General features: G+C 40.7%; 2 protein-coding genes across 3 annotated transcripts in view; one reads left to right on the forward strand and one right to left on the reverse strand.

The window, feature by feature from the left end:
* The first annotated feature begins 9,708 nt into the window (after nt 1–9,708).
* On the forward strand, nt 9,709–10,321 carry LOC118850305 (60S ribosomal protein L6-like). Its single transcript, XM_036759606.1, has one exon. It carries the CDS (start codon nt 9,709–9,711, stop codon nt 10,303–10,305), a length of 597 nt encoding a protein of 198 aa, XP_036615501.1. The 3' UTR covers nt 10,306–10,321.
* Nucleotides 10,322–13,708: 3,387 nt separating this feature from the next.
* LOC118850303 (17-beta-hydroxysteroid dehydrogenase type 6-like) overlaps nt 13,709–22,999 on the reverse strand; it is a 30,884-nt gene continuing 21,593 nt past the window's right edge. For both annotated transcript variants that reach the window (XM_036759603.1, XM_036759604.1), the window contains exons 5-6: nt 21,794–21,957; nt 13,709–14,874 (exon numbers count right to left, since the gene is read on the reverse strand). In XM_036759603.1, the coding sequence (XP_036615498.1) occupies nt 14,657–14,874; nt 21,794–21,957 (382 nt within the window). In that variant the 3' untranslated portion in view covers nt 13,709–14,656. The remainder of the gene's footprint in view (nt 14,875–21,793; nt 21,958–22,999) is intronic.

Raw genomic sequence — 22,999 nt, forward strand, 5'->3', positions numbered from 1 at the left:
ATCATCCCCCCCCTTTTATTTTTTTTTATCTTCCTCCCTCTTCTTTCCTGTGGGGTAAGATACCCAACTGAGTATGTATGGTATTCACCCTCAGGCCAAATCTGATGAGAGCAAGGTTCACTCATTCCCCCCTCACCTGCCCTCTCCCATCCTCCCACAGAACTGCTTCCTCTTGCCACCTTTATGCGAGATAATCCACCCCGTTCTATCTCTCCCTATCTCCCTCTCTCAGTATGTTGCTCTCTCATCCCTTAATTTCATTTTATTTCTTTTAGATATCTTTCTGGCTGCTTGCAGTATTTTCTCCTTGATCTGGGAGCTCTGGAATTTGGTGACAATATTCCTAGGAGATTTCTTTTTGGGATCTATTTGAGGAGGCGATCAATGGATTCTTTCAATTTCTATTTTGCCCTGTGGCTCTAGAATATCAGGGCAGTTCTCCTTGATAATTTCTTGAAAGATGGTATCTAGGCTCTTTTTTTGATCATGGCTTTCAGGTAGTCCAATAATTTTTAAATTATCTCTCCTGGATCTATTTTCCAGGTCAGTGGTTTTTCCAAGGAGATATTTCACATTGTCTTCCATTTTTTCATTCCTTTGGTTCTGTTTTATAATATCCTGATTTCTCATAAAGTCACTAGCTTCCACTTGCTCCAATCTAATTTTTAAAGTAGTATTTTCTTCAGTGGTCTTTTGGACTTCCTTTTCCATTTGGCTAATTCTGCCTTTCAAGGCATTCTTCTCCTCATTGGCTTTTTGGAGCTCTTTTGCCATTTGAGTTAGTCTGTTTTTTAAGGTGTTGTTTTCTTCAGTGTATTTTTCAGTATTTTTTGGGGTCTCCTTTAGCAAGTCATTGACTTGTTTTTCATGGTTTTCTCGCATCCTTCTCATTTCTCTTCCCAATTTTTCCTCCACTTCTCTAACTTGCTTTTCCAAATCCTTTTTGAGTTCTTCTATGGCCTGGGTCCAGTTCATGGTTTTCTTGGAGTCTTTTGTTGTAGGCTCTATGACTTTGTTGTCTTCTTTAGGCTGTATGTTTTGGTCTTCTTTGTCACCAAAGAAAGAATGCAAAGTCTGAGACTGAATCTGGGCGCGTTTTCGCTGCCTGGCCATATTCCCAACCAACTAACTTGACCCTTGAGTTTTTCAGTGGGGTATGACTGCTTGTAGACTAACGAGTTCTATGTTCCAGGTTTGGGGAGGAGGTGCCAGCTCTGTCAGACCCGCACTACTCCTTCCCCAAGAACCCCCAGTCCGGACTGAGCTTAGATCTTCAGCAGGCTGTTGCACTCCTGCTCTGATCCGCCACTTAATTCCTCCCACCAAGTGGGCCTGGAGCCGGAAGTAACAACAGCTGTAGCTGACCCACCTCCGCTGCCCCCGGGGCTGGAAGCCGAACCTCGAACTCCTTCCACTCCCGCAGCTTTTCCCACTAACCTTCTCCGCATTCTTTGGTGTTTGTGGGTCGAGGAGTCTGGTGACTGCCGCAGCTCACATATTCAGGGCGTTAGGGGCCCCATCCACCCGACTCCAAGTTTGGTTGTTCCACTCCGCTCAGGCTGGGCTCTGCTCCACTCCGTTCCCAGCTCCCAGCTCCGTGTGGAATAGACCTCACCCGGAGACCATCCAGGCTGTCCTGGGATGGAGCCCTGCTTCCCTCTGCTGTTCTGTGGGTTCTGCCATTCTAGAATTGGTTCAGAGCCATTTTTTATAGGTTTTTGGAGGGACTCCGTACGGAGCTCACTCTAGTCCCTGCTTACCAGCCGCCATCTTGGTGCTCATTAGTCTACTTTTTAAGGTGTTATTTTCTTCAGTATTTTTTTGGATCTCCTTTAGCAAGTCACTGACTTGTTTTTCATGGTTTTCTCACATCACTCTCATCTCTCTTCCCAGTCTTTCCTCCACTCCTCTAACTTGCTTCCCCAAATTCCTTTTGAGCTCCTCCATGGCCCAAGACCAGTTCATGTTTCTCTCTGAGGCTTTTGATATAGGCTCCTTGATGTTGTTGACTTCCTCTGGCTGTATGCCTTGGTCTTCCTTGTCACCAAAGAAAGGTTCCAAAGTCCGAGTCTGAATCCAAGTGCATCTCGCTGCCTGGCCATGTTCCCAGCCAACTCACCTGACCCCAGAGTTTTTCATTGGGGCAGGAGTGCTTGTAGAGTATATAGTACCCTGTCCCAAGCTTTAGGGGCTGCACTGCTGCTCTCAGAGCCACACAGCAAGCTCTGCCTCAGCAGCGCTACTCCTCCACCAAGAATCGCCAACTCGGACTGGACTCAGATCTAAGCTGGCTCTGCACTCCTGCTCTGATCTGCCACTTAATTCCTCCCACCAAGTGGGCCTGGGGCTGGAAACAACTGCAGCTGTAGCTCCGGAAGCAGCCTCAGAGCTGCACAACCTCTGCAGCCCCCAGGTCAGTGGCCCAACTGTGAACTCCAGCAGCTTTTCCCACTAACCTTCTTTGTTGTCTTTGGTGTTTGTGGGTTGAGAAGTCTGGTAACTGCCACAGCTCACTGATTCAGGGCTCTAGGGCCTGTTCTGCTCAATTCCCAGTCTGGTTGGTCCACACAGCCCACGCTGGGCTCAGCTCCACTTCGCTCCCAGGTCCCTGCAATACACCTTACCCAGCCACCATCCAGGCTGTCCTGGGCTGGAGCCCGGCTTCCCTCTGCTATTTTGTGGGTTCTGCAGTTCTAGAATTTGTTCAAAACCATTTTTATAGGTGTTTGGAGGGACCTGGATGGGAGCTCCCACAAGTCCCTGCTTTCCAGCCACCATCTTGGCCCCACACCCAGCCACCCCATAGGTTGCTTTCAATAAGTGATTTGTTGATTGATTGGTAGTTTGGTTGACAAAACAGGGGGGTAGGGAGAACAGCTAGGTAGTACCATGGATATAGCACTGGCTCTAGAGTCAGTAGGACCAGTGTTCAAATCTGGCCTCAGACATTTGACACTTACTAGCTTGTGACCCTGGGCAAGTCACTTATCTTTGATTGCCTCTCTAAAAAAAAAGAAGAAAAGAAAGCATTTGAGGGATGCTGATAGAAATCCTTGCATCTGAAGCAACTTTTACAAAAGGAATCAAGTATGATGGAGAATGCAGTGGAAAGGACCATGAACTTAGAATCAGGAAATTTAGATTTGAATCCTAGTACTTATACTTGCCAGCTAGCTAACTATGGGCAACTCACCTGACGTGTCAATCTGTTTCCTTTGTGTAGTAGTGATAGTAACAAGATCTGGGCCAGCCAGGGCAGGAAGTATAGTGGCCACTCATGGATTTCATCACAATATTGATCAGTATGGAAGTTTTAATCTAGTGGTTTGGTTTTTTTTTTTAATCTAAGCGGGTTCATCCCTCCTTAGGCAGCCTGGTGGTGTTTCACTTCAGAATGCCTGCCACATTGGTGCTAAACTTTGTGCCTTACTGCAGCTCAGAACTCCCAAACTCAAGCAATCCACCACCTTACCCTCCTCAGGAACAAGGACACCACTATGCCCAGCCTTCCTCATTTTTCAAACGGGGCTAATATCAACGTCATGGTGTTATTGTGGAGCTCTGCTGAGAAAATACATAAAAATCACTTTGCAAACTTTAAAGCGCTATAGAAAGTTCAGTTATTATTATTTATTCCCTATCTCACAAGGCTGTTTGAAGAAAGCTTTGTAGACCTGAAAATAAGAGACTTCAGTGTTTCCCAAAGGGCAAAGAAGAGCTTTGGAGAGTGATCTTAGTCAAAAGTTGTACGAATGTTGCACCCAAACTCCACCAAACACAGCACAAAGAGAATTTGTGAACTACCCAGAGACTGTCAAAGCCACAAAAAGCAGCCGTCAGAGAAGAGGCTGTTGGAAACATTGTCTCCCTAACTGACAACAGCCTGACTATTCTATATCACAAATTGATGTCTTAAGCCCATCCTGCCAACCCTCACAACACACTAGACCAGAAGTTGAAATTGGGTTGAAGACAGGGTTAGCGTGAGGACTTGCCTTTTTAAGGCCTTTCTTTCTCTTTCCAGTTGACCCTTTTTCTTTTCCAACAGGACTCTCTCTGAGCTGTAAACACTAACCCAGAAACAGGAATTGAAAGTGTGGCCTCTCTCAGAAAAATCAGAATCATAGCCTTGGACCTAGAAGAGATCTCATTTGCTAGCTAGTCTAACCATACATTTTACAAATATAATCCACCAGGTGTCATTGTCAAATAAGGCAAGATGAACGGCAATCACTGCTTAGCCTAGGCAGGAAAAGAATTCATTCCCTCCTCCCTTCATGGAGCTATGCCTTTCTTGTCTTCCGTTTTTTAATCAATTGAGAACATTTTAGGTGCGGAAGGGCGTTGCACTTAATAGTAATTTTTCCCAATTATATATAAAGATAGTTTCAACATTCATTTTTTGTAAGATTTTAAGTTCCAAATTTTTCGCCCTCCTTCCCTTCCTTCCTCTCTTCCCAAGACAGCAAGCAATCTGATACAGGTAATACAGGTACAATCATGTTAAACATATTTCCACATTAGTCATGTTGTGAAAGAAGAATCAGAACAAAAAGGGAAAACCGTGAGAAAGGAAAGAAATGGGGGAAAGTGAAAATAGTACCCTTCGATCTGCATTCAGATTCCATAGTTCTTTCTCTAGATGTGGATAGCATTTTCCATCATGAGTTCCCTGGAGTTGTCCTGGATCATTGTATTGCTGAGAAGGACTATCTATCAAAGCTGGTCATTGCACAATGTTGCTGTTACTACATACAATGTTGTTCTAGGTCTGCTCACTTCACTCAGCATCAGTTCATGTAAGTCTTTCCAGGTTTTTCTAAAATCTGCCTGCTCATCATTTGGTATTCATTACATTCATAAGCCACAGCTTCTTCACCCATTCCCCAATTGATGGGCATCCCCTCAATTTGCAATTCTTTGCCACCACAAAAAGAGTTGCTATAAGTTTTTTGTGCATGTGGGTCCTTTTCCCTTTTTTATGATCTTGGGATACAGATCTAGTGGGAATATGGCTCAATCAAAGGGAATGCACAAATTTATAGCCCTTTGGGCATAGTTACAAATTGCTGTCCAGAATGCTTGGATCAGTTCACAACTCTACCAACAATGCTTTAGTGTTCCAGTTTTCCCACATCTTCTCCAATATTTATCATTTTCCTTTTCTGTCATATTAGCCAATCTGAGAGGTGTGATATGCTACCTCACAGTTGTTTTAATTTGCATTCTCTCATTGAGAGTGGTTTAGAGCACTTTTTCATATGACTATAAGTAGTTTTAATTTCTTCATCTGAAAACTGCCTATTCATAGTCTTTGACCATTGGGGAATTGCTGATATTCTTATAAATTTGACCCAGTTCTCTACACATTTGAAAAATGAGGCCTTTATCAGAAACACTAACTATAAAAATTGTTTGCCACCTTTCTGCTTTCATTCTCATCTTGGTTGCATTGGTTTTGTTTGTACAAAATCTTTTTAATTTAATGTAATCAAAATTATCCATTTTGCATTTCAGAATGTTCTCTTTCTCTTGTTCATACATTCTTCCCTTCTCCTTAGATCTGACAGATAAACTATTCCTTCCTTTCTAATTTCCTTGTGGTATAACCCTTTATGTCTAAATCATGCACCCATTTTGACCTTATCTTGATGAGGTATGGCTTTCTTCCGCATCAATTCATTCCTCCCTTTCTCCCTTCACAGGGGAAAGGCTGGGACTTTCTTGTCATTCCCAAAGCAAATAACTGGTGTCTTGCTTAAATCTTTCAAGGGCTTATCTTTCTTTTATTGAACCACATCTCAGAAGAATGGGGCCCCTCAAAAAACTGTTTGCTTTCTCTCTCTAATGCAATCTCATTTCAGTTAAATACTGGCTGAAATCCCCAACCAGTCTGCACTGAAAAAATCCAAACTGTATTTACAAAACAACATAATTTAAATCAACTTCCTTTCTGAGATTGTTTTCTCTCCTTACCCAATCTCACCACTCCCACTTGAGTAAGTAGCATTGGCACAGATTCAAATAGCTTTCTGTCTGTTAATATGGCATCACACACATACTGAAAAACTTAAGACAATACCAATTTGGATATAACAGTTCTAAACTTGGCCAAGCAGTATCCCTCCACAAGTGGTAAGCAGAGGAAGAGGAAATACTGTAACTCACTTCTCTTTTATCTCATTCTCCACCAAAATGATAATACTATATCTCTTTTTTCCCTCTGGGTGGTTTTCAGCCACAAAGGTGGCAGCAGTAGGCGATGTGGCTGGGGGTGAAAGAACAGCAAGATTAACATTTCTGAGCTTAGTCTGATGCAGTCCAAGCCAATGTTCCAATCTCAGGATGAGACACTTGGAGGACCACATAACATTTAACAAAAAGAAATTTTACTCAACTATAGCATGAAAAGAAAAGTCAGAGGGATGCAGTATTGCTTCAGATGACCAAGTAATATTGGAGATATAGCCCCCAAGAAAACCACAGTCAGTAGAGAGGGAGACAGGAAGTGAATGACTTTCCATCCGATATTTAAGAGAGTTATTATGCAGAAAGGGGGACAAAAGGAGGCAAAAGTACCTACTCTTGTATTCCATGTAGGTCTAGCCATGTAATGGGCATGCGGAGGTAGGGAGGTGTACAGGGAGAAGAAGAGGTGGAAAAGAGATGAAGGATCTCTGAGTGTCAAATTTTGGAGGGAAAGTGGGGGAAGGGATGCCATGGGAGGATTGAGGAAGGATAAAAGGTTTGGGAAAGCCCCTACAGTTAGTAGGAGAGTGAGTCAATTAGAGAGTTTTAAAAGGATTGCTTTGACATAGCTAAGATCCATTGAAAATTAAATTATATATATTTGCACTTGACCCACTCAACACAATCTCATGATTTTCTCCACTATGTTCAGTTATATGTGTGGAGGAACAAAGGCAATGGAGGGTGAGAATAATGTAAGGCTTAAATATGGCAAGGCAAAATCAGCAATAGGATAAGAAGCCAAGGATCTTGTGAGAAGAGAACAGTGTAGAATTAAACTGGTCCACCAAGGGGTCAAGATGAGGAAAAGAATATCACCAGGGCAAGGATGATAGACTAAGAAATAACTGAGGTATTGAAAAATTAAAGGTCACACTGGCAATGAAGAACAATTGGAAGATGCAAGACAGAGGAAGAGGTGTAATGACAACAGATTGTGATCAGAGAAGGGAATTTCAGAGTTCAAGAACATGGAAGTAGAATATTTGTGGTTGATGATAACATCAAAGATATGACCACCTCCAAGTGTTGTTGAGGTGAGGTGGAGGAATAGGTCATGGGAAATAAGTAAATTGAGAAACTGTGAAGTTGGGATATTTGCAGAAGGAATAATATGCATGTTGAAGTTCTATTGTACGAGGGCAAGAGTTGAGGAGGAGAGAAGGATTATAAGCCAGGCACTGAACTCACTGAGAAAAGAAGGGAAATGTCCTAGAGAGTGATAAACAACAGAATTTTGACTGGGTGATGTATATGGATTGAGTGAATCTCAAAGAGTTTACTTAGTGGTGGTGGTAAAGGGAAAGCTTAGAAGAGGTGATGGACAGCAAAGAGTATTCCAACTCCTCTACCTTGACCTATAAGTTTGGGAAGAAAGAGTGAAAGTGCAACCAGTGCTAGAAAAGGTGGCCATGGAGGCTGTGTCATCAGTAGGGAGCCAACTTTCAGTGAGAACCAAAGGAAAAGACTTAAGATGAAAATAAGTTTGTTACTTATGGAGCAGACATTCCAAAGGGCACAATGGAAGGAACTGGTAGCTTTAGAGTAGGACATTAAGGGGGATGAATTGAAGAGGGTAGGAATAAGGGAGCAGGCTGTGAGGAATAAAAAATAGAGTTTGAAGAATAACAACTGAAGGTACAAAATACCTTAAATGGAGAGGGCTTGACCTGGTGGGAGTTTGCTAATGAGTTGTGGGAGGTTATCCACATGTCTAAAGGATCAGTCTCAGGGTAGAGTGCTGTCAGGGAATTGGAGAGCTCAAATGGGAGTGCAATAAAATGAAACAGTATTTTTCAACTTCCCAGGCAGGCAGATGCAAACCAGACTAGGCCAGGAAATGGGTAGCAGGTGGAAACATGTTTTTTCTCCTTAGGCAGGCAGGGAGATTTCTAACCTACAGCCTTACAGCCTTGTATTCTGCATCTTAATTGACTTCTGACCATCTATCTGGTTGAAAACAACCACTAGCCTATCTTGATTTCTATCAACTCTCTGACCATGGGCTGTTTTTCTGTTTTCCTGATTATCACCTTCTCAGTATCTGCCTAGGTCTGGCCTCTATAAGATATACAGTTTTGCCTTGGTGTTACTAATCCCAATTCATCAGTCCAACCCATCACAATCCATGATCTTGAGCCTCATAGTGAATCAACCCATGATAAGTAAAATCAACAAGAAAGTTTATTTGCTCCCAATATTTCACAGTATTGGTCATTATATTCAACAATGAACAATCATTTCAGCATTAAGTAGGTTTTCTAACCAAACACCTCATTAATCCATTTAGTAAGGTTTCTAGCAACCTCAACCAACAGAACATAGATTCAAAACTGTAAGTAAAGAAAAAGAATCTTTCAAAAACCCGTGCATTTTATTCTACAGAAGAGGCAAAATACAGGCTTTGGCCCTAATCCTGGCGAAGAATTGACTCAGAATTATCTATAAAATCAGGGTTACTGATTTAACAACTTTTATTAGCTGGTAACTAAAATTTTCCATTTGTCTTCCATTATAATCAGTCATTAAGAAAAGGATCATGTTCAACAAAAGATGATTATAATGATTATTTTCATAAGAGCATTTATAAAGCACTTTTAAGGTTTGCAAAGTACTTTAAAAACATTCTCTCATTTGATCTTCACAAAAGTCCTTGGAAGTAGGTATTATTAATATTCCCCTTTTACAGATAGGAAAACCAAGGTAGACAGACAAAAGACTCCATCAGGAGCAGAATGGAACCATGGAGAGAAGAAGAGAAGCCCAGCAGAGACATGTGGTCTTAGATAGGCTCCTGGTTTGGGCCTACTTGGTGTGACCAGTGCTTTGCTTCGCACAATGACATTAGTGATCCTTGGCCTCTGACAAAATGTGCTACCTGATTTCTAGAGACAAGTAGAAGAGTTGGAGCTGCTCAAGACCAGGACCAACCCAGCTTCTTACGAACCTTCTTAACTTTCTGCCTGGCATTTTTATTCTGATGTTGGTTGCCATCCAGCTGCTTAGATGACTACTTGGCTTCAAATGCTGACTCTAGGGCTCCTGAAACCCAGCCTACCTGGTTTTGAGTTGGTCAACAAGAATATACAAAGTGCTTAATGTGTGGCAGACGTACTAAGTGCGGGCAATACAAAATTTAAAAACAGTCCGTATTCTCAAGGGGCTCACAGTCCAATGGGGATGTGAGCAACTATTACCAGACAAGAGATACACAAGCTACATTGAAAATAATCACTAGGGGGAAGGCATTAGCTTTAAGGGGGATAGGGAATCTTTTCATTCTCTCAAGATGGCAGATGAAAAAACCTCCAAAGGAACCAAAGGAAAAGAAGGTCAAAAAGGGAAAAAAAAGAGAGAATAAAACAAGATGTGGCTGAAAAGGTGGTGAAAAAGCCTCGAAAGCATTGCAGTAGGAAACCAGTCCTGGCATGAGGGAGTGGTAGATACTCCAGGTCTGCAATGTATTCCCAGAGAGCCATGTACAAGCAGAAACATGCTGTACCAAAAACCCAGATTGAAAGGAAAAAGAAAGAGAAGGTGCCTGCTACTATCTCCAAGCCAGTTGGTGGGGATGAGAATGGAGGAACACATGTGGCAAAGATTTGCAAAATGCCTCGGTATTACCCTACTAAGGATGTGCCTAGAAAGATCCTAAGTCATGGCAAAAAGGCCTTCAGCCAGCATGTGAGGAGACTTCAAGCTAGCATCAAGCCAGGCACCGTTCTGATCATGCTCACTGGCCACCATAGGGGCAAGCAAGTGGTTTTCCTGAGGCAACTGGCTAGTGGCTTGCTACTGGTGACTGGACCTCTGACCATCAACTGTGTTCCTCTGAGAAAGACCCATGAGAAATTTGTCATCATCACCTCTACCAGGGTTAACCTTTCAGGTGTAAAAATTCCAAATCATCTTACTGATGCTTACTTCAAGAAGAAGAGGCTCCGTAAACCCAAACATCAAGAAGGAGACATTTTTGACACAGAAAAAGAGAAATACAAGATTACAGAGCAGCACAAGGCTGATCAGAAAACAGTGGACTCTCAGTTCCTGCCCTAATTCAGGAAAATTCTTCGGCTCCATGGCTACCTGCGTTCTATATTCTCTCTCTCTCCAACAGTTTATCCTCATAAACTGCTGTTTTAAATGCCTTCCAGAGAACTCATATTAAAATATTTGGAATACCTAAAAAAAGAAAAAGAGGGATAGGGAAAGACTTCTTATAAAAGGTGTAAACTAAAGCTTGAAGAGAGCCATGGAAATCAGGAAGTGGAGTTAAGGAGGGAGAGCATTCTGGACATGGAAGAACACTCAGTAACAAGGCACAGCAGGAAATGGAATGTCTTGTACAAGAAACTGTAAGAAGATAGGGAAGTAGAAAAGGACCAGGTTATGAAGGGCTTTAAAAGCCAAACAGAGGATTTTATATTTGCTCCTGAAGGTGATAGGGAACCACTAAAGTTTATTGGATGCAGAAGAGGGGCATGATATAGTCAAATCTGTGCTTTAGAAAAATCATTTTGATGACTGAATGGCAGATGGATAGGAGTTGGGAGAGACTTCAGGCAGGCAGACCCACCTGAAGGCTATTACACTAATCCAGGTGTGAGGTGATGAGGCCATAGATGACAGTGTCAGAGGAGAAAAGGGGATATATGCAAGAGAAGTTATGAAGGTAAAATTGACAGGTCTTAGTGATAGATTCAGATGCTGGTGTAAGAGAGAGTGAGGAGTCACAGATGACACCTAGGTTTCAAGCCTGAGTAACTGGGAGGATAGCAATGCCATTAGTAATAGCAAAATTCAGAAAAGGGGAGCATTTAGGGGAGAACTTATTTAGTTCAGTTTTAAATATAGTAACTTTAAGGTGTCTATGGCACATCCACTTCAAAATGTTCAAAAGCTGATTGGAATTGTGAGTCTGGAGATCAGGAGACAGGCAGAACTGAGTAAGTAGATCTGAGAATTATCAACATAAAGATTATAACTTAATCCATTGGAATTGATGAGTACATGAACTGAAGTAGAATAGAGTGAGAATATGCATACAAAACGTTGAAGAACATCCTTACTTATAGGGCATAATCTTGATGAAGAACCAGCAAAGAGTACTAAGAAGATAGGAAGAGAACTAGGAGAGAGTGGTGTCTAGAGAACCTAGAGAGACAAGGATGGTCAACAACAGTGTCACAGGTTGCAGAGAGGTCAGGAAGGACAAAAATGGAGAAAAGGTCACTAGATTTGGCAATTAAGTGATCAAAAATTTTGGAGAGAACAGTTTCAGTTGAATGATGAGGTTGAAAGTCAGACAGTAGAAAGGGAAGAAGAGAGTGAGAGGAAAGGAAACAGAGACATCCACTATAGATGATCGTCTCAAGAAAATTAGGCACAAAAGGAAGGAAAGATATGAAACAAAAGATAGTGGGGCTTGCCAGATCAAGTGGAGTTTTTAGAGAATGAGGAAAGAATTGAAATATTTACAAGCAATAGGGAAAGAGCCAGTAAACAGGGATAAATGGAAGAAAAGTAAGAGAATAGGGATGATAGAGGTCACAATATGCTGGAGAAGACAAGATGGAATGGGATCATTTGTGTATAGAGAGGGGTTTGTCTTGGTAAGGAGAGGGGCCACTTCTTCATATGAGACTGAGGTGAAGAAAAGATTGTGTCAGAAGACATCTAGGTGATATGAGATGAGGAGGAAAAGAGATGAAGGATCTCTGAGTGTTACATTTTGGAGGGAAGGGATGCCATGGAAGGATTGAGGAAGGATAAAAGGTTTGGGAAAGCCCCTACAGTTAGTAGGAGAGTGAGTCAATTAGAGAGTTTTAAAAGGATTGCTTTGCCATAGCTAAGATCCATTGAAAATTAAGTTACATAAATTTGCACTGGACCCACCCAACACAATCTCATGATTTTCTCCACTATGTTCAGTTATATGTGTGAAGGAACAAGGGCAGTGGAGAGTGAGAATAATGTAAGGCTTAAATATGGCAAGGCAAAACCAGCAATAGGATAAGGAGCCAAGGATCTTGTGAGAAGAGAACAGTGTAGAATTAAACTGGTCCACCAAGGGGTCAAGATGAGGAAAAGACTATCACCAGGGCAAGGATGATAGACTAAGAAATAACTGAGGTATTGAAAAATTAAAGGTCACACTGGCAATGAAGAACAATTGGAAGATGCAAGACAGAGGAAGAGGTGTAATGACAACAGATTGTGATCAGAGAAGGGAATTTCAGAGTTCAAGAACATGGAAATAGAATATTTGTGGTTGATGATAACATTAAAGATGTGACCACCTCCAAGTGTTGTTGAGGTGAGGTGGAGGAATAGGTCATGGGAAATAAGTAAATTGAGAAACTGTGAAGTTGGGATATTTGCAGAAGGAATAATATGCATGTTGAAGTTCTATTGTACGAGGGCAAGAGTTGAGGAGAAGAGAAAGATTATAAGCCAGGCACTGAACTCAATGAGAAAAGAAGGGAAATATCCTAGAGAGTGGTAGACAACAAAATTTTGACTGGATGATGAATATGGATTGAGTGAATCTCAAAGAGTTTACTTAGTGGTGGTGGTAAAGGGAAAGCTTAGAAGAGGTGATGGAGAGCAAGGAGTATTCCAACTCCTCCACCTTGACCTATAAGTTTGGGGGGAAAGAGTGAAAGTGCAACCAGTGCTGGAAAAGGTGGCCATGGAGGCTGTGTCATCAGTAGGGAGCCAACTTTCAGTGACAGCCAAAGATGTAAGGAGTGGCAAAGGAAAGATTTAAGATGAAAATGAGCTTGTTACTTATGGAGCAGACATTCCAAAGGGCACAATGGAAGGAACTGGTAGCTTTAGAGTGGGACATTAAGGGGGATGAATTGAAGAGGTTAGGAATAAGGGAGCAGGCTGTGAGGGATAGAGAATAGAGTTTGAAGAATAACAACTGGAGGTACAAAATACCTTAAACGGAGAGGGCTTGACCTGGTGGGAGTTTGTTAATGAGTTGTGGGAGGTTATCCACATGTCTAAAGGATCAGCCTCAGTGTAGAGTGCTCTCAGGCAATTGGAGAGCTTAGATGGGAGGGTGATAAAATGAAACAATATTATTCAACTTCCCAGGCAGGCACATGGAAACCAGACTAGGCCAGGAGATGGGTAGCAGGTGGAAACGTTTTTTCTCCTTAGGCAGGCAGGGAGATTTCTAACCTATAGCCTTGCATTCCACATCTTATTTCATGTCTGAGCATCTATCTGGTTGATAACAATCACTAGCTTATCTTGATTTCTATCGACTCTCTTACCATCGGCTGTTTTTCTGGTTTCCTGATTATCACCTTCTCAGTATCTGTCTAGGTCTGCCCTCTATGAGATACACAGTTTTGCCTTGGTGTTACTAATACCAATTCATCAGTCCCACCCATCAACTCATCACAATCCACGACGTTGATGCTGATAGTGAATCAACCATGGTAAGTAAAATCAACAAGAAAGTTTATTTGCTCCCAATATTTTACAGTACTGGTCATTATACTCAACAATGAACAATCATTTCAGCATTAAGTAGGTTTTCTAACCAAACACCCTGTTTAGTAAGGTTTCTAGCAACCTCAAACAACAGAACATAGATTCAAAACTGTAAGTAAAGAAAAAGAATCTCTCAGAAACCCATGCATTTTATTCTACAGAAGAGGCAAAATACAGGCTTTGGCCCTAATACTGGAGAAGAATTAATTAAGAATTATCTATAAAATCAAGGTTACTGATTTAACAACTTTTATTAGCTGGTAACTAAAATTTTCCATTTGTCTTACATTATAAATCAGTCATTAAGAAAAGGATCGTGTTCAACAAAAGATGATAATAATGATTATTTTCATAAGAGCATTTATAAAGCACTTTTAAGGTTTGCAAAGTACTTTGAAAACATTCTCTCATTTGATCTTCACAAAGTCCTTCGAAGTACATATTATTAATATTCCCTTTTTACAGATAGGAAAACCAAGGTAGACAGACAAAGGTTGTAATTTGCCTGGGGTCACTAGTAAGAGACTGAAACTGGATTTGAACTTGGATAGTGAATGTGACTGGATTTGAATGTGGATCTCCCTGACTCAGTATAATGTGTTCACTAAAGCAGATAAATGGGCCCTACATTTTGAGAAGATTTTTATTTTTAAATCATTTTTGTGGTTTTGGTGAATAAAAGGGAAAGCCTTCATTTTCTGGAAAATTGACTCATGTGGAATGCCTTATTCCCTAGTGATTCCAGATAAATGAGGCATTTACCGGCTCCTTCACAAAGGATTAGGATGGGAACCAAATCTTACAAAGAGTAAATTTCTTTTAAAAAGCTATACAAACACCATCATCAAATTCCATAGTGTTCAGTTCCTTCTTCACAAGTCAGCTTTCCAATCCATCTTTAGACAGCATGTGCAGGCTTTAGACAATTTGCAGACCATACATAATCTGACAGTACTGTGGGCAAATAGGACAAGGGAATAAAGAAGAACTGAGCATCCCAGCCAGCTGAATAGCGATAGCGAGGGTAACGCGATGTCAGAGCATGTTCCATACAGTCAGTTACCAGGTGCAAATTCGTACTACACTTTTGCAGTGAGTTTTTGTTAATGATGAGAACTGTAAGCAAAAAGGAAAAAGTGGTTAGCTTTTTTGTTGTTCACTTTTTCAGTCTAAAATCCAATGGGACAAGTTTACAGAAATCCAAATGGAAGCAATGGAAGGCTCATACAAATCCAGATGATTTGTGTCTGTGGACAAATCTATGGAAAATTACACCATTCTTTCCACGCTCAAAGAAAACTGATTCAACTTCTTCAAAATGACTGAAACTCAAACCTTGAAACATGGACAACTTTCCTTTTATAAGTAGAAAACAATGCTCAATAAGGTAACTTCCAGTTATAGTAATAATATCTAGCATTCATACAATGCATTCTAAGGTGGACAATGTATTTTGCACATATCTTGTTTAATTCTCGAACAACCCTGTAAGGTATGTGGTATCATTATTCCCATTTTATAGAGGAGGAAAATGACATTGGTAGGCTAAGGTGACCTGCCATAGCCACACAGCTAGTAGGAGTCTGAGAAACGATGTAAACTCAAGTCTTGCAAACTCTAAGTCCAGAATTCTTTCTACTATATAACACAACTTTCAATTATAAATAACAATACCCTAAGTATCCTAACAAAATTAACACTTCCTTATTGACTTTCAAATCAGACATATGTTCCCGGGGGAAAAAATAAACAAAACAAAAATGCTCGTGAACTGAATTGAAAATGTGTTGAGTGGGAAATGTACCAAATCATACCAAATCCCTGGTACGTTGGAGAATAGCACAAAAGGAAGCTAGGAGAGCTTGTATGATATAATGGGAAGAACATTAGATCTTTGATCAAGGAACCTGGCTTCAAGTCCCATCACTGCTGCCTGTGTGGCCCTGGACAAGTCACTTCACTTCTTGGGGGTCTCAATTGCCTCATCTGTAAGAAGAGTTGGTCTAAATGGGACCCACCCAACTTTAAATGCTATAAATCCATGCTGGGAATTTGAGCCCCAAATTAGCAGTTCATATTTCCTTTGGGGTATGTTCCTCACTCTCAGATATCCTTTCCATAACTGATTACCAACTCTACCCTCATCAGATGTCAGGGTTTTCTCTTATACCTAGAGCAGAGGTGTCCAACACAAGGCTCTTGGCCCAGCATAGGGCCCACAATTCCCGAGTATCACCAAACTAGATTAAAGTGTTATTAGGAAATATTTAACAAAATGAATAGAAATATAATAAAACATAAACAATGTTACATTTTAAAACTAAGTCAATAGACAGACCAGTGACCTTTGTTTCTGTTGAATTTGATATTAACAGCTTCCACAATTATAGCTCCGAGAACTTTACTCCTCTCCTTCTTTAATCTATAATTTAAAATTGCATCTTATTGATCAAGGCCAACAACCAGTTCATGACTATAAGGCCTCAGATAGCATAAAAATTCGTGCCTACTTGGTTAATTTTGCACAATAAAAATTTCACATGATCAAGTTTGTTTAAAATAAACAATTCCTATAATCACTACTTAGAAACTTTTCTTTCGGAGTGGAGCCAAGATGGCATCTGGAAATCAGGAACTTGTGTGAGCTCCCCACCAAGTCCCTCCAAAATCCTATAAAAAATGGCTCTGAACAAATCTTAGAACTGCAGAACCCACAAAATAGCAGAGGGAAGCAGGGCTCCAGCCCAGGACAGCCTGGATAGTTGCTGGGTGAGGTCGATCGAGCATGGAGCTGGGAGTGGAGGGGAGCGGAGCCCAGTGTGGGCTGCGCCTGAACCAAGCAGACCAGGAGCCATGAAGAACAGGCCCTAGAGCCCTGAATCAGTGAACTGCGGTAGTTACCAGACTTCTCAACCCAAAAACATCAAAGACAACAGAGAAGGTCAGCGGGAAAAGCTGCGGGGGACAGAGTGGAAGGAGTTTGAGGTTCGGCCACCGCCCCAGGACCGTGGAGGGGGGGCAGCTACAGAACTACAGCTGCAGTTGCTTCCAGTCCCAGGCCCACCTGGTGGGAGGGATTAACTGGCAGATCAGAGCAAGAGTGCAGAGCCTGCTTAAGATCTGAGTCCAGTCTGGGCTGGCAGTTCTTGGGGAAGGAGGAGTGCTGGTATGGCAGAACTGGCTGTATAGAAATAGCTCTGAAAAAAACAGCACATGCCCTCAAGCTTGAAACAAAGTACTCTTTACTCTACAAGCAGTCACACCCCGCTGAAAACCTAAAGGGTAAAGTAAGTTGGTTTGGAACAGGGCCAGGCAGCGAAAACACACTCAGATTCAGTCTCAGACTTTGGAATCTTTGGTGACAAAGAAGACCAAAACATACAGCCAAAAGAAGTCAACAAAGACAAAGAGCCTACACCAAAAGCCTCCTAGAAAAAACACGAACGGGTCTCAGACCACAGAAGAGCTCAAAAATGATTTGGAAAAGCAAGTTAGAGAAGTAGACGAAAAATTGGAAGAGAAATGAGAATGATGCAAGAAAGTCATGAAAAACAAGTCAATGACTTGCTAAAGGAGACCCAAAAAAATACAGAAAAAAATACAGAAGAAAACAACACCTTAAAAATACACTAGCTCAAATGGCAAAAGAGCTCCAAAAAGCCAATGAGAAGAAGGCCTTGAAGGGCAGAATTAGCCAAATGGAAAAGGAGGTCCAAAAGACCACTGAAGAAAATACTACCGTAAAAAATAGATTGGAGCAAGTGGAAGCTAGTGACTTTATGAGAAATCAAGATATTATCAAACAGAACCAAAGGAATGAAAAAGGGAAAGATAATGTGAAATATATCATTGGAAAAACCAATGACCTGCAAAATAGATCCAGGAGATATAATTTAAAAATTAATAGACTACCTGAAAGCCATGATCAAAAAAAGAGCCTAGATATCATCTTTCAAGGAATTATCAAGGAGAACTACCCTGATATTCTAGAGCCAGGGGGTAAAATAGAAATTGAAAGACTCCACAGATTGCTTCCCCAAATAGATCCCCAAAACAAAAATTTAGAAATATTGTCACCAAATTCCAGAGCTCCCACATCAAGGAGAAAATACTGCAAGGCACCAGAAAGAAACAATTTGAGTATTGTGGAAACACAATCATAATAACACAAGATCTAGAAGCTTCTACATTAAGGGATCAAAGGGCTTGGAATATGATATTCCGGAGGTCAATGGAGCTAGGATTAAAATTAAGAATCACCTACCCAGAAAATCTAAGTATCATGTTCCAAGGCAAAATATGGATTTTCAATAAAATAGAGGACTTTCAAGCTTTCTCAGTGAAAAGACCAGAACTGAATAGAAAATTTGACTTTCAAACACAAAAATCAAGAGAAGCATGAAAAGGTAAACAAGAAAGAGAAATCACAAGGGACTTACTAAAGTTGAACTGTTTTGTTTACATTCCTACATGGAAAGATGATGTGTATGATTCATGAGACCTTAGTGTTAGGGTAGCTGAAGGGAATCTGCATATATACATATATATGTGTGTGTGGGTGTGGGTGTGTGTATGTGTGTGTATGTATGTATGTTTATGTACATATAATATATATAGATATATAGATATAGACAGAGGGCACAGGGTGAGTTGAATATGAAGGGATGATATCTAAAAAACATAAAATCAAATTAAGGGATGAGAGAGGAATATATTGAGAGAGGGAGAAAGGGAGAGATAGAATGGGGTAAATAATCTTGCATAAAAGTGGCAAGAAAAAGCAGTTCTGTTGGGAGGAAAGTGGGGGCAGGTGAGAGGGATTGAGTGAATGTTGCTCTCAACGGATTTGACCTGAGGAGGGAATACCATACACACTCAATTGGGTATCTTACCCCACAGGAAGGAAGGAGGAAGAAGATAAAAAGGGGGGATGATAGAAGGGAGGGCAGATAGGGGGAGGAGGTAATCAAAAACAAACATTTTCAAAAAGGGACAGGGTCAAGGGAGAAAATTCAAAAAAGAGGGATAGGTTAGGAAGGAGCAAAATATAGTTAGTATTTCACAAGATGAGTATTGTGGAAAGGTTTTACATAATGATACACATGTGGCCTATGTTAAATTGTTTGCCTTCTTAGGGAGGGTGGGTGAGAAGAGAAGAGAGGAGAGAATTTGGAAATCAAAGTTTTAAAAACCAATGTTCAGAAACAAAAAAAAAGTTTTTGCATGCAAATAGGAAATAAGATACACAGGCAATGGGGCATAGAAATTTATCTTGCCCTACAAGAAAGGAAGGGTAAAGGGAATGGGAGGGGAGTGGGGTGACAGACGGGAGGGCTGACTGGGGAATGGGGCAACCAGAATATACGCCATCTTGGAGTGGGGGGGAGGGTAGGAATGGAGAGGATATTCGTAATTCAAACTCTTGTGAAAATCAATGCTGAAAACTAAATATATTAAATAAATTAAATAAATGAATTTTAAAAAAAGAAACTCTTCTTTCTCCTACCCTCCCCATCAATATAACCAGTAATTCTCACATTTGCAAACACTACTATTAATGAAGAAGATGCATTTAGAGACTTTTAAAAGGGGTTTTACAGTTTGTTGACTAAAACAAAGCATTTGATTCACAAAATGTAAGGCTGTCTCTTAAGAAAGGCTCTCTACCAACAAGGTATCTACCATGAAAGTATTAAGACCATGAATAATTCCTTGATAGATACTACAACAGGGACAATGAGGATGATGCTTTGATTACTGCTGTCAAGTGGGGCACAAAACCTTGGGAGAAATGGGTTCAAATCCTCACTTTTAATCTAAAAAACTTAGACTGAACTTTCCCAGGCCTCAGTTTCTTCATCTGTGTGAGCCTTAGAAGTGTGGCCTTCCCCTTAACAGATCCCAGGGAGGCCTCACTGCCTCCTCCTCTTCCTCAGGCAACACTGCAGACCCAGCACCAAAGGGAATAGAACTTCTTCCAATCTACTCCATTCTCAAGCCAACTTGGCAGGCAATGTGGGGTATACATGGGACAGTCTAGCATACCCAGAGGGCCCAGATTCAAATTCTGCCTCTGATACTTCTGAACTGTGTGACCATAGGTGAGTCATTTAACCTTTCATTATCTCCACTCCCCCCTGTATATTAAAGGGACAGTAATACCCTAGTACTGACATTGTCAAGAGCATCAAATGAGAATGTATGTAGTCTTTGCAAACCATGATGTCAGCAAAGGTTAGAAGCAGATCAAGGGAAAGTATGTTGGGATTCTGTTCTGTGGAGCTGGATTCAAGTCCCTCATCTGTTTCCCAACTACCTGTGAGAGAATGCAGAAATGTACTCATTGGACCTCAGGTTTCTCACTTCTAAAATGAGGGGGTCAGCCTAGATGAACTGAAAACCGTGATCCTAGAACCTTTAAGTTCTATTAGATGGTTTCAGAAAAACCTGAGAAGACATATATAAATTGACACAAAGTGAAGTGAGAAGAGCCAGGAGATCGTTATAACATAGTAATAACAATATTATACAAGGACCAACTGTGAATGGTTTAGCTATTCTCAGCAATACAATGACACAAGACAATTCTGAAGGATTTAGGATGAAAATGCTATAAGAATGAGCTCAATGATTTTAGAAAGGCGCAGAAAGATAAGAAATGGTGAAGAGCAAAGTGAGCAGAGACAAGAGAACATTGTATATAGTAAAAGCAATATTGTTTTAACAACGACTTTGAGCAACTAAGTCACTTTGACTATTATAAATACACAAATTAAAAATAAAGGACATATGAAGGAACACACTATCTGCATCCAGAGAAAGAACGGATAAATACAAATACACATAGAATAATTTTACATATATAACCCTGAAGATCTTCACCTCCCAGGTTGTTTGTTTTTTTTTTTTATTAAAGGAGCCATCCCTTGACTAACCTCTTAAAGAGGCCTATTCACTGAATAGGTATTACCTCACTCAAAGGGAGAACCTGAAAAGGCATCAGCCTAAAAGGACCAGGGTCTCCCATTGCACCCTGGACGATCACCAGTCATCCTGATGAATATCAGGCCACTGGACCAAGATGGCTCTGGAGGAGAAAGTGAGGCTGGTGACCTTGCACAGCCCTCCCTCACTCAAATCAAAGTCAACTACAAGTCATGTCATCATTTCCCTGATGTCATGGTCCTCTTCAAAGATGAAGGACAAACACAAACTAATGGTGACCATCTACAGGGTGCAAGGGAAGAAAAAAAAAGAAGGAAAAGAAATTTGCATGTTAATTTTATTGTACAGTAAGAAGGAATAGCACATTGGGCACAGTGGATTTCCAGTTTCCTCTTTTTTATTATACTATCTTACACAAATGTTTTTCTACTCCACAAATTCAAAATAAAATATTTTTTATCTCCAGAGAAAGAATTGATAGAGTCTGAATGCAGACTGCAGAATGCAGAATGGAGACTGAAAGCATACTTTCTTTTACTTTCTTTATTTTTCTTGGGTTTTTTTTCTTTTTTTAATCTGTATTCTCTTTTGCCACTTGGCTAATATGGAAATGTGTTTTATGTGACTGCACATATATAATTTATATCAAAGTGTTTGCCTTCTCAAGAAAGGGAGAGGTGAAGGAGGGAATTGAGAACTACAGTATTTTTTTAAAGAATATTAAAACTGTTTTTAGAGGTAATTGTGAAAAAATAATAACATTCTTTTTTAAAAAGATAAAAAGGGAAGGGTAGTGTGGAATAAGGGTAGAAGAGAGAAACTGAGAAATAAAATTTGGATAAAATCTTAAAAAAAGAAAATGGTTATTTATTTATTACTAAGTAAGAGTAATGAGTAGTAGTATTGAAAGACTTGTTCTCAGAGGATTTGTTATTCAAGATATCACTATTCATATGATCCTAAAGTCTAAACAAGCATATATTTCCAGATGAAAAACCCCACTCAAAGACATTCTTATAAATGCCAAAATTCATCGTTTTATTTTCCCCCTCACAGAACACACCATCTCAGTCAAAAGGGAGAAACTTACATTTCTCAAAGAATTCTTGTCCATAGCTTTCTTTGACTTCCACTGGGCCTTTATTCCAAGAATTTTCTAAACACTCTTGGAGCTTCTGAACATTGGTAAGGTTCGTTTTGAAACCGCCGGGCTCAACCACACAGACTTTCACCCCAAACGGTTGCATGTCAGTCCTGAAACAGATCCACCCAAGTTAACACAATACTTTAAACACTCTCTCAAATTTAATGCTCATAGAAAGAAAATACAAATTATTCAAGAACTTGTGAAATCTCTCATGAAATCACTACTGTGGAGCTGAGAGGGGATATTAGAAGTTATCTAGTCCAGCTGTGTCAAACTCAAGCAGAAACAGATCCCTGCAGGCTGTAGATTAACTATGACAACTTTGGTCAAGTCCCTGCTCTGAGACTTAGCAGCTAATTAAGGGGCCCCTGGTAAAGTCTTTTAACTTCTTTGAAAACCTGCTTCCTCATCTGCAAAACGAGGCTAATAATACTCCCATGAGTACTCACTTCTTCTGAATAATGTTTTGAAAATTTAAATATCAGTCCATTGACCGAGCATTTATTAAGCGCCTCACAGGTTATGGTTTGTCCTTTGTTCTTGAAGAGGACCATGACGTCAGGGAAATGATGACATTGCAATTGACTTTGATTTGAGGGAAGGAGGTCTGTACAAGGTCACTAGCCTCACTTTCTGCTCCAGGGCCATCTGGGTTCAGTGGCCAGATATAAATCAGGATACCTGGAAATGGCCCAGGATGCAGTGGGAAACCTTGGCCCTTTTAAGCTAAGGTCTTTTCAAGTTCTCACTTTGTGTGAAGCAACACCCATTCAGTGAATAGGCCTCTTTAAGAGTGACTCAAGGGATAGCCCCTTTAATTAAATGAATGGGGCCCCAGTTGACCAGTTCCACTAGGGCAACTCTTCCCTCCCCTCCCCTTCCCTCCTCTTCCTGCCTCTCTCCTCCCCTTACCTGAGGGTGTTCTGCAAAAAGCTACCTGGTTAACTTGAGGTTCATTGGCTAGATTTCTTTCTCAAAGACCATGCCTCAAACTCAATTCACTCTGGATCTCATGGATTGGACAACAATAGGTCCCTGCCCAAGGACCACTTAATGGTTATTTTTTGGGCCCTCCTGGATCTAAGTGAATGTCAAGAGTACCTGTTTCTCTTTTGGCCAGCAACCCTGAGGGTCTTCCCCTCCCAGTTG

This window comes from Trichosurus vulpecula, chromosome 5, assembly GCF_011100635.1.
Source record: "Trichosurus vulpecula isolate mTriVul1 chromosome 5, mTriVul1.pri, whole genome shotgun sequence".
Lineage (NCBI taxonomy): Eukaryota > Metazoa > Chordata > Mammalia > Diprotodontia > Phalangeridae > Trichosurus > Trichosurus vulpecula.